Below are 11411 nucleotides of genomic sequence, written 5' to 3'. Positions count from 1 at the left end.
TGTGTCAGTTCAGCCATCTTGGTTCATTTTCACCTGTAAATGAAAACTACAAAAGCACACATTTAAACATGTTAAACAGGAACAGACACACTTATTATAGTCAGGACATTTCATCAGAGCACGTACACAACGTAAAAACAACAAAACATGAAAATAAAACAAAAATAAGTCACACACTTCACTGTCTTTATTTTCAAAGATATATGCAGACAAAACACCCACTGTGTATGTAAGTGAATGTATTTATACATCTCTTGTTGCAGACGTCGGTCATAAGGAGCTTCACAAGGACATGAACAAGACAGAAAACAGGACAAAGTGACAACACGAGCCACGTAATTAAAGGTGCACAACCAGCAAAACTACTGGCACAAAGAAGACTTCTCAATGACAACAACACACAAAATATGAATATAATAGAGATCTGGTGCAGACACCTGTCTGAACAGGTGCGTCTTTGGATGACTTTTGAAAGAACCCACAGAGTCAGCAGAACAATCTGGGAGGTGCTACAGCATCTCTTTGGCCACAAGTGTTTTTAAAACGTCCTTTATTCCAAATGCCATCAGCTCAACTCCACAGATACGGACTTGAACTGCTCGACTGCTTATTTATTTTATCTTACTTGCTTTATTGTGTTTTTACTGTGCTTAAGAATTGTTGTCTGTTTGTAAGGTGCTGTTGACTGTTTAGTGCTGTGTACCTTCAGTGTTGGACTGAAGGTCTGGTGGACAATAAAGATTTATTCTATTCTAAGGGGCCAAAGTTCAAAAACTCGATCATCACGGGTCTGAAGATGAGTGTGAGGGACTGACAACAGATTCAGTGTATCTGATCAAAGAGAGCTGAAGAACACAGGTGAAGAGGTTCAGGTACATCAGGGGAGTCTGACCGTGTGATGATCTGTGAGTTTGAAGTTTGAACTGAATACTAAAATCAACACAGGGGATTTAATGTGTACGTCTATAGATGATAACACTCCACTGAAGAGTTTAACTATACAAAAACACTTTGTTCATCCTTTTACATTCAAACACAGACGACAGTCTCTGGAAAAATAATGAAAACAATAATAATAATAATAAATGATAAATAAAAGGAGGTAATTATTTTGATTGACAGGCTGAGTTTGAGGGAGACGTGTTAAAGTGACGCAGCAGGAATGACATATGTTTGAATATGTAGACGTTACAGATTGGTGATGATGAGCAGTGATGAAGGTCAGTGGGGGGCAATGATGATGATGATGATGATGGGTCAGGACTGACACCTGGTGGATGCAGTGAGTAACTGCAGCAGCCTCAGTTAAGTCTCGTTGGTGAATCAGCTCTGTCACTTCTGTTTCCTGTTTCAGCAGCTGATCACCAATAAATAATAACAGATCAATAACAAGAGCTATAGATTATCTTTGATATATTTTATTATTTTAATGAGTTTTAAAGAGCGGCACGGTAGTGCAGTGGGAGCCCTTCTGTGCGGAGTCTACATGTTCTCCCTGTGTCAGCGTGGGTTTCCTCCAGGTGCTCTGACATGTTCTCCCTGTGTCAGCGTGGGTTTCCTCCAGGTGCTCTGACATGTTCTCCCTGTGTCAGCGTGGGTTTCCTCCAGGTGCTCCGACATGTTCTCCCCGTGTCAGCGTGGGTTTCCTCCAGGTGCTCTGACATGTTCTCCCTGTGTCAGCGTGGGTTTCCTCCAGGTGCTCCGACATGTTCTCCCTGTGTCAGTGTGGGTTTCCTCCAGGTGCTCCCACATGTTCTCCCTGTGTCAGCGTGGGTTTCCTCCAGGTGCTCTGACATGTTCTCCCTGTGTCAGCGTGGGTTTCCTCCAGGTGCTCTGACATGTTCTCCCTGTGTCAGCGTGGGTTTCCTCCAGGTGCTCTGACATGTTCTCCCTGTGTCAGCGTGGGTTTCCTCCAGGTGCTCTGACATGTTCTCCCTGTGTCAGTGTGGGTTTCCTCCAGGTGCTCTGACATGTTCTCCCTGTGTCAGCGTGGGTTTCCTCCAGGTGCTCTGACATGTTCTCCCTGTGTCAGCGTGGGTTTCCTCCAGGTGCTCTGACATGTTCTCCCTGTGTCAGCGTGGGTTTCCTCCAGGTGCTCTGACATGTTCTCACCATGTCAGCGTGGGTTTCCTCCAGGTGCTCTGACATGTTCTCCCTGTGTCAGCGTGGGTTTCCTCCAGGTGCTCTGACATGTTCTCCCTGTGTCAGCGTGGGTTTCCTCCAGGTGCTCTGACATGTTCTCCCCGTGTCAGCGTGGGTTTCCTCCAGGTGCTCCGTCATGTTCTCCCTGTGTCAGCGTGGGTTTCCTCCAGGTGCTCTGACATGTTCTCCCTGTGTCAGCGTGGGTTTCCTCCAGGTGCTCCGTCATGTTCTCCCTGTGTCAGCGTGGGTTTCCTCCAGGTGCTCTGACATGTTCTCACCATGTCAGCGTGGGTTTCCTCCAGGTGCTCTGACATGTTCTCCCTGTGTCAGCGTGGGTTTCCTCCAGGTGCTCCGTCATGTTCTCCCTGTGTCAGCGTGGGTTTCCTCCAGGTGCTCTGACATGTTCTCCCTGTGTCAGCGTGGGTTTCCTCCAGGTGCTCCGTCATGTTCTCCCTGTGTCAGCGTGGGTTTCCTCCAGGTGCTCTGACATGTTCTCACCATGTCAGCGTGGGTTTCCTCCAGGTGCTCTGACATGTTCTCCCTGTGTCAGCGTGGGTTTCCTCCAGGTGCTCCGACATGTTCTCACCATGTCAGCGTGGGTTTCCTCCAGGTGCTCCGACATGTTCTCCCTGTGTCAGCGTGGGTTTCTTCCAGGTGCTCCGTCATGTTCTCACCATGTCAGCGTGGGTTTCTTCCAGGTGCTCCGTCATGTTCTCCCTGTGTCAGCGTGGGTTTCCTCCAGGTGCTCCGACATGTTCTCACCATGTCAGCGTGGGTTTCTTCCAGGTGCTCCGTCATGTTCTCCCTGTGTCAGCGTGGGTTTCCTCCAGTTTACAACTGTTTACACTGCAGAGACCCCCGACACAGGAAGAAGGACTGATCAACAGAGTCTGATAATAAAGTGAATACAACATGTGTCAATATCACAGATGGCCACATCAACCTGAACACAGCCAGATCAAACCCACAGTTCCAGGAACCTGACAGCCCCGACCTCCCGGAGGATCAGCAAACTTCCTGTTGCTGCTATTATACAGGTTGGACCCTGTGCTGCTGCTGGCCACCAGCCCACTGTGACACCTGCAGTGTCAGACCTCCTGCATTTGGCTTCCCAAGCCCAAATCTGATATATATACATACATATCAGATTTGGGCTCCAGTGTGCCCCGGGGCCTCCTACCAGCTGGACCTCTAGAACACCTCTAACACGTCTCATCCATAACCACCCTGGAACAAACTCACTGAGGACAAGAACTACAAAACAACCTCTTAAGGAACCCTTAGAACCTCCTCAGTCACCACGACAACCACTGAAAGCATATTTTACCAACAAAATGTCTGTTAGATCATTAGACATTCGAGGAAAACAACGTTTTCTTCACAGACCCACTGGAACCATTAAACTGTGATGATGACATCTCACAGGACTAGAGAACTGACAGTGAGAACCTTCTGTCTGCATCACGTCTGGAACAACTCCTCCTGTACATGTTTATGTTTCTACATGTTTTATGTTCATACGCGTCCTCATCCCTAACTTTGTGTTTCTGTCGTCATGGTGACCACAGCAGATGTTCAGTATTAATTTAAACTGTCTGCTGCAGAACAACAGAGACAGGAAACCTGCTTATCACCAACAGGAAAGAAGAAATGTAGAGGGAGCAGCAGGAATGTGTCTCTATATTCTGTCTCTGTGCAGTCGCTTCATGTCTCTTTGTAGTTATTCTGTGTCTCTGTGATGTTTTAACACTCTTTGTACTTGTTCTGTGTTTCTTTAAAGTTGTTTCAAGTCTCTGTGTAAATGTTTTACATCTGTCTGAAGTAATTTTGCATCTCTTTGTGGTCAGTTTGTGTCTTTGTGGTTGTTTTGGGTCTCTTTCAGTTTGGGTGTCTTAACTCCTCTGTAGAGGAGATGGTGGACTCTTCTCTGTCCATCCTCAGGGGTCTTTTGTCCTCTAATCTGTCACACTATCTCAGCATATGGAAAAACACTATTGCTGAGCTGCAGTCAGTTCATCAGTGTTTTAGGGGCGGGGCTGAGAGCACGATTAGTTACAGAAAGGTCAGAGGCATTTCCTGTTTGATGAAGGAAGCTAAGCACTTAAATGTTTCCATCATCGATTGAATCACAGCGTGGGAGGAACAACACACACACACACACACACACACACACGTTCCTACTTCTGTGTTTGTGAGAACACAATGCAGTTTCCAAACATTACATGTAAATATTTAACTCATCTGAACCCAGACGACATGTTCAACATGTCCCCACTAACCAGGGCCTCCTCCAGCTGGTCCCCACAAAGACAGACATACCATACACACACACACACACACACACACACACACACACACACACAGACACACACATCTGGATGCCATTAGCAGAGGAGGCGAGTCAACACCGGCAGCTCTGGGCTCAGATAACACAAACAGGCTGCTGAGCGTCACAGCTCTGATACTGCAGGTCCTCCTGATACGACCACAAACACACCACCACCAGAGGACTGCTGATGTTCTGCAAAACCACAGGGCAGTTTGAGGAAGAGGAAAAGAGCTGCTGCTGCCGAGACATTCACAAAAACTCAGAGATACAGCTGTTAAAACGAGGGGCTGTAGGAGCTAGGAGGAGGACAACAAGAGAAGAGGAAGAAGAAGAAGAAGAAGAAGAAGTGTAAGAAGGACAAGAGGAAGATGAAGTTGGTTTTTGGGACTCTGGTCTTCGTCTCTCTGCTGTCGACCATCTGCAGCGTCTCTTCGTCTCCTCGCCCTACAGATAACTGTTCCAGCATGTCTGTCCGTAAGTCTTCTTCTTCTGTCCCCTCCGAGCACATGGACAGGTAGAGACAGGTTCGATTCCCAGCAGCCCTTGCTTCAGATCAGGACATGTTTTAATTGACTCTCAGGATCCTCCCTGTATGAACTCAACCTGTGTGTCTGTCCCTGTTCTTCTACCTTTGAGAGGACCAGGTTGACTTTATGTCTCTGAAAGACTGTTTATTATAGTGAGGACATTTTATTAAAGTGAAGACATTTTATCACAGTGAGGACATTTTGTTTAAGTGAAGACATTTTATCACAGTGAGGACATTTTATTATAGTGAGGGCATTTTATCAAAGTGGGGACATTTTATTATAGTGGGGACATTTTATCAAAGTGGGGACATTTTATTATAGTGAGGACATTTTATCAAAGTGGGGACATTTTATTATAGTGAGGGCATTTTATCAAAGTGGGGACATTTTATTATAGTGGGGACATTTTATCAAAGTGGGGACATTTTATTATAGTGGGGACATTACAGTTGTACAGTACAGTATAGTATTAATATATATTGTTGTGTGTTAAACTCCAGTCTGAACATGTGACACAGTGAGAACACTGATATATAATCATGAATCAGTCTCGTTGTGTTTAAAAAGTTTCAGCCTGATGAGAAACCACCACCACTGTGTGTTCGTCACCTGTGGGCTACGACAGAGTGCTGCTCACTCATAGTGCTTATAATACTAATCTTTAAAAGATCCTCTGAATGTTTTATTCAGACATTTTTTATCCTAAATTCAGTAAACTGCAACAAACATATGTGTCACCTTGTTTAAGGAGATGAGAGACTTTAAATATTCACTAACAGGAACTTTTATCAGGTCAGTTAGAGACAAAGTTCACGACTGTGCCATCAGACTGACCTGTGATCCCGTCACATAGCGACACATACTGGTGTCTGATACTCTACAGACACCTGGAATCTCCGTCTCCACAGACACAGTGTCCAGAGTGCGCTCTGCCACTCTGAGAGTGCGCTGCTCTGGATAACCCAACGCTACATTCAGACAGCGCTCCCAATTTATCAACGCTCCAGTTTGTGTCAGAGTGCGCTCCCACACTCACAATGAGTGTTTCTGAACGCACCACTCACATCATCTTCCTCCATCGTCTAAAACAAGACAACACAACTTGTTAGCTAGCGCTAGCTAATGTCTGTGGAGAACTGTTTTGCCTCCAGCTAAGCCCCGCCCACCAAAAAATGTCATAGTGTTAACTAACAGTTAATGGGTCTATTACCTGTTTGATTAATTAAACAAAGTTTAAGTGTTTGCTGTGTTCAGGATATTTTCACCACCTCACCGTCAGACGAACAGCCCGTTCCAACAGGGAACTGAAGCCAGAGATTAAAAATGGACTTGTGTGTAGCTGAATGTTAACTTCAGTCACAACCTGAAAAACGCCTAGGAACTAAAGCCGTTATATCAAAACCTCCAGACTCCACTGACAAAAACAGTCATTTAACCTCACAGAGCACTGGAACTGCTGGTCTGCTGCTGCCACACCTGGTTAGTGTGCAGGAGGAAACAGCTGTCTGAGCATCAAGACTGGAAACTGGGAGACATTTTGTTGATCAACGATGCCAGCAAAGCAACTCAGTACACAAAATACGCATAGCAGAAACATTGGAACTCTGCAGGTCTACAGACTGATGTGTGTTGTGGTCTCTGCAGGTCTACAGTCTGGTGTGTGTTGTGGGGTCTCTGCAGGTCTACAGACTGATGTGTGTGTCCTGGTCTCTGCAGGTCTACAGTCTGATGTGTGTTGTGGTCTCTGCAGGTCTACAGTCTGATGTGCGTTGTGGTCTCTGCAGGTCTACAGTCTGATGTGTGTTGTGGCCTCTGCAGGTCTACAGTCTGATGTGTGTTGTGGTCTCTGCAGGTCTACAGACTGATGTGTGTCCTGGTCTCTGCAGGTCTACAGACTGATGTGTGTTGTGGTCTCTGCAGGTCTACAGTCTGATGTGTGTTGTGGTCTCTGCAGGTCTACAGTCTGATGTGTGTTGTGGTCTCTGCAGGTCTACAGTCTGATGTGTGTTGCGAGGTCTCTGCAGGACTACAGACTGATGTGTGTTGTGGGGTCTCTGCAGGTCTACAGTCTGATGTGTGTTGCGAGGTCTCTGCAGGACTACAGACTGATGTGTGTTGTGTGGTCTCTGCAGGTCTACAGACTGATGTGTGTTGTGGTCTCTGCAGGTCTACAGACTGATGTGTGTTGTGGTCTCTGCAGGTCTACAGACTGATGTGTGTTGTGGTCTCTGCAGGTCTACAGTCTGATGTGTGTTGTGTGGTCTCTGCAGGTCTACAGACTGATGTGTGTTGTGGTCTCTGCAGGTCTACAGACTGATGTGTGTTGTGGTCTCTGCAGGTCTACAGTCTGATGTGTGTTGTGGTCTCTGCAGGTTTACAGTCTGATGTGTGTTGCGAGGTCTCTGCAGGACTACAGACTGATGTGTGTTGTGGGGTCTCTGCAGGGCTACAGTCTGATGTGTGTTGTGGTCTCTGCAGGTCTACAGTCTGATGTGTGTCCTGGTCTCTGCAGGTCTACAGACTGATGTGTGTTGTGGTCTCTGCAGGTCTACAGTCTGATGTGTGTTGTGGCCTCTGCAGGTCTACAGTCTGATGTGTGTCGTGGTCTCTGCAGGTCTACAGTCTGATGTGTGTTGTGGTCTCTGCAGGTCTACAGTCTGATGTGTGTTGTGGGGTCTCTGAAGGTCTACAGTCTGATGTATGTTGTGGGGTCTCTGCAGGTCTACAGACTGATGTGTGTTGTGGTCTCTGCAGGTCTACAGTCTGATGTGTGTTGTGGTCTCTGCAGGTCTACAGTCTGATGTGTGTTGTGGGGTCTCTGCAGGTCTACAGTCTGATGTGTATTGTGGTCTCTGCAGGTCTGCAGACTGATGTGCGTTGTGGACTCTGCAGGTCTACAGTCTGATGTGTGTTGTGGTCTCTGCAGGTCTACAGTCTGATGTGTGTCCTGGTCTCTGCAGGTCTACAGTCTGATGTGTGTTGTGGCCTCTGCAGGTCTACAGTCTGATGTGTGTTGTGGTCTCTGCAGGTCTACAGTCTGATGTGTGTCCTGGTCTCTGCAGGTCTACAGTCTGATGTGCGTTGTGGTCTCTGCAGGTCTACAGACTGATGCGTGTCCTGGTCTCTGCAGGTCTACAGTCTGATGTGTGTTGTGGTCTCTGCAGGTCTACAGACTGATGTGTGTTGTGGTCTCTGCAGGTCTACAGTCTGATGTGTGTTGTGGCCTCTGCAGGTCTACAGTCTGATGTGTGTCCTGGTCTCTGCAGGTCTACAGTCTGATGTGTGTTGTGGCCTCTGCAGGTCTACAGTCTGATGTGCGTTGTGGTCTCTGCAGGTCTACAGACTGATGCGTGTCCTGGTCTCTGCAGGTCTACAGTCTGATGTGTGTTGTGGGGTCTCTGCAGGTCTACAGACTGATGTGTGGTGTGGTCTCTGCAGGTCTACAGTGTGATGTGCGTTGTGGACTCTGCAGGTCTACAGTCTGATGTGTGTCCTGGTCTCTGCAGGTCTACAGTCTGATGTGTGTTGTGGTCTCTGCAGGTCTACAGAGTGATGTGTGGTGTGGTCTCTGCAGGTCTACAGAGTGATGTGTGTTGTGGTCTCTGCAGGTCTACAGAGTGATGTGTGTTGTGGTCTCTGCAGGTCTACAGACTGATGTGCGTTGTGGACTCTGCAGGTCTACAGTCTGATGTGTGTCCTGGTCTCTGCAGGTCTACAGTCTGATGTGTGTTGTGGTCTCTGCAGGGCTACAGTCTGATGTGTGTTGTGTGGTCTCTGCAGGTCTACAGTCTGATGTGTGTTGTGGTCTCTGCAGGGCTACAGTCTGATGTGTGTTGTGTGGTCTCTGCAGGTCTACAGTCTGATGTGTGTTGTGGTCTCTGCAGGTCTACAGTCTGATGTGCGTTGTGGCCTCTGCAGGTCTACAGTCTGATGTGTGTTGTGATCTCTGCAGGTCTACAGTCTGATGTGTGTTGTGGTCTCTGCAGGTCTACAGTCTGATGTGTGTTGTGGTCTCTGCAGGTCTACAGTCTGATGTGCGTTGTGGCCTCTGCAGGTCTACAGTCTGATGTGCGTTGTGGTCTCTGCAGGTCGACAGTCTGATGTGCGTTGTGGTCTCTGCAGGTCTACAGTCTGATGTGCGTTGTGGCCTCTGCAGGTCTACAGTCTGATGTGTGTCCTGGTCTCTGCAGGTCTACAGAGTGATGTGTGTTGTGGTCTCTGCAGGTCTACAGACTGATGTGTGTTGTGGTCTCTGCAGGTCTACAGAGTGATGTGTGTTGTGGTCTCTGCAGGTCTACAGACTGATGTGTGTCCTGGTCTCTGCAGGTCTACAGACTGATGTGTGTCCTGGTCTCTGCAGGTCTACAGACTGATGTGTGTTGTGGTCTCTGCAGGTCTACAGTCTGATGTGTGTCCTGGTCTCTGCAGGTCTACAGACTGATGTGTGTCCTGGTCTCTGCAGGTCTACAGAGTGATGTGTGTTGTGGTCTCTGCAGGTCTACAGACTGATGTGTGTCCTGGTCTCTGCAGGTCTACAGACTGATGTGTGTCCTGGTCTCTGCAGGTCTACAGACTGATGTGCGTTGTGGTCTCTGCAGGTCTACAGACTGATGTGTGTTGTGATCTCTGCAGGTCTACAGTCTGATGTGTGTTGTGGCCTCTGCAGGTCTACAGTCTGATGTGTGTTGTGATCTCTGCAGGTCTACAGTCTGATGTGTGTTGTGGTCTCTGCAGGTCTACAGTCTGATGTGCGTTGTGGCCTCTGCAGGTCTACAGTCTGATGTGTGTTGTGATCTCTGCAGGTCTACAGTCTGATGTGTGTTGTGGTCTCTGCAGGTCTACAGTCTGATGTGTGTTGTGGTCTCTGCAGGTCTACAATCTGATGTGTGTTGTGGTCTCTGCAGGTCTGCGTGCGTTCAAGCTGAAGATGAAGTGTAACTTCACCACCCTGAAGGAGCGGCAGCTGAAGGAGATCCAGGCTCCGACCACCAACGTGTACCTGCCGATCCTCTACCTGCTGGCGTTCCTGGTGGGTCTCCCCTCCAACCTGCTGGCTCTGTGGGTCCTGCTGTTCAGGACCAAACAGCTGCCATCCACTACGCTGCTCATCAACCTCACCGCCGCCGACTGCCTGCTGCTGTTGGCGCTGCCATTCCGCATCGTGTACCACTTCAGAGGAAACAACTGGGAGCTGGGCGAGCCCTTCTGCCGCATCGTCATGGCGATGTTTTACGGCAACATGTACGGGTCTGTGCTGTGTCTGGCACTGGTGGCTCTGGACCGGTACATTGCTTTGGTCCACCCGTTTGGTGCCAAGACGCTGCGCAGCCAGCGGGTATCTCTGTACATGTCGGCGGCGGTGTGGACGGTGGTGTTGGCCGCCATGCTGCCGTTGCTGGTGTCGCAGCAGACCTACATGCTGGATGAGCTGCAGATCACCACCTGCCATGATGCACTGCCGGAGGAGGACCAGGAGAGCTACTTCCTGCCGTATTTCGCCACCTTGTTTACCGTCTGCTTCCTGCTGCCCTTCCTAGTCGTACTGTTCTGCCACGGCGCCGTACTGCGCACTCTGCTGGCTGAGGGGAAGCGCTACGGTCACGCCGTCCGGGTGACGGTACTGGTGCTGCTGGTGTTCATCGTATGTCTGCTGCCCAGTAACATCCTCCTCCTCCTCACCTACGTTGACAGCTCGCTGGAGGGAGACGGTGAGGACATGTATGTCCCCTACATGGTTAGCTTAGCAGTCAGCACCTTCAACAGCTGCATCGACCCCTTCATCTTCTACTTCGTGTCGGTGGAGTTCAGGGAGAAGGCCAGGAACGTGCTGTGTTGCCGCGGCAACTCCGAGGATAAACAGTCTTCTCTGGGGAACAACGTGTCGTACTCTTCGTCATCAGGACGGAGGTCAAAGGTCACAGAGTCATCTCGGTGTGACTCATCTGGGACGGTGTGAGGAGGCGTCGTTGTGTCAGAACCACGTTTACCTGATGGTCACATGACTGCTGACATCATCACAGCTGATTTTTAATGCGTTGGACTGCTCCTTTAAACTGTTGATATGAAGGCTGAATTGATCCCTGATGACTTGATTGATTGTAGATTTACAAACTACCTGATTTAGTTTATTTACACATTAATAAAGTAATATTTAAAATACACTGCTCGACTGTTGTGTAAATACACAGAATCAAAGATTAAAGACAGTTTTGTAAATTCACAGAGAAAATAAACGTGTTTAATAAAACGTTCACAGACAGACTGAGAAAGTCTTTTCTGTCTATATCTGAGTCCTAAGACCTCCTTTATATCAGAACAAATCAACTCTGACTTTATTATATTAAGATTTCAGGTTTCTGGCAGCACAGTGGTACAGTGGTTAGCACTGTCGCCTCACAGTGAGAGGGTTC

At 48.3% G+C, this 11411-nt stretch overlaps 1 protein-coding gene across 1 annotated transcript; it reads left to right on the top strand.

Annotated features, from left to right (window-relative positions):
* Positions 1-4531: 4531 nt before the first annotated feature.
* On the top strand, positions 4532-11284 carry LOC117251351 (proteinase-activated receptor 4). The gene is made up of 2 exons (XM_033617571.2): positions 4532-4945; positions 9906-11284. Exons 1-2 carry the CDS (start codon positions 4840-4842, stop codon positions 10955-10957), a joined length of 1158 nt encoding a protein of 385 aa, XP_033473462.2. The 5' UTR covers positions 4532-4839; the 3' UTR covers positions 10958-11284.
* The last annotated feature ends 127 nt before the right edge of the window (positions 11285-11411 follow it).

Source organism: Epinephelus lanceolatus, chromosome 7 (genome assembly GCF_041903045.1).
Source record: "Epinephelus lanceolatus isolate andai-2023 chromosome 7, ASM4190304v1, whole genome shotgun sequence".
Taxonomy (NCBI): Eukaryota; Metazoa; Chordata; class Actinopteri; order Perciformes; family Serranidae; genus Epinephelus; species Epinephelus lanceolatus.
The sequence above is the reverse complement of the archived record's forward strand: the minus strand, read 5'-3'. Positions and strand labels throughout refer to the sequence as shown.

Excerpts from the sequence above, each read along its gene's own strand:
- LOC117251351 (XM_033617571.2), top strand. The coding sequence starts at position 4,840 with ATGAAGTTGGTTTTTGGGACTCTGGTCTTCGTCTCTCTGCTGTCGACC. Across the intron at positions 4,946-9,905 it reads CTGTTCCAGCATGTCTGTCC|GTCTGCGTGCGTTCAAGCTG; the intron begins GTAAGTCTTCTT and ends TGGTCTCTGCAG.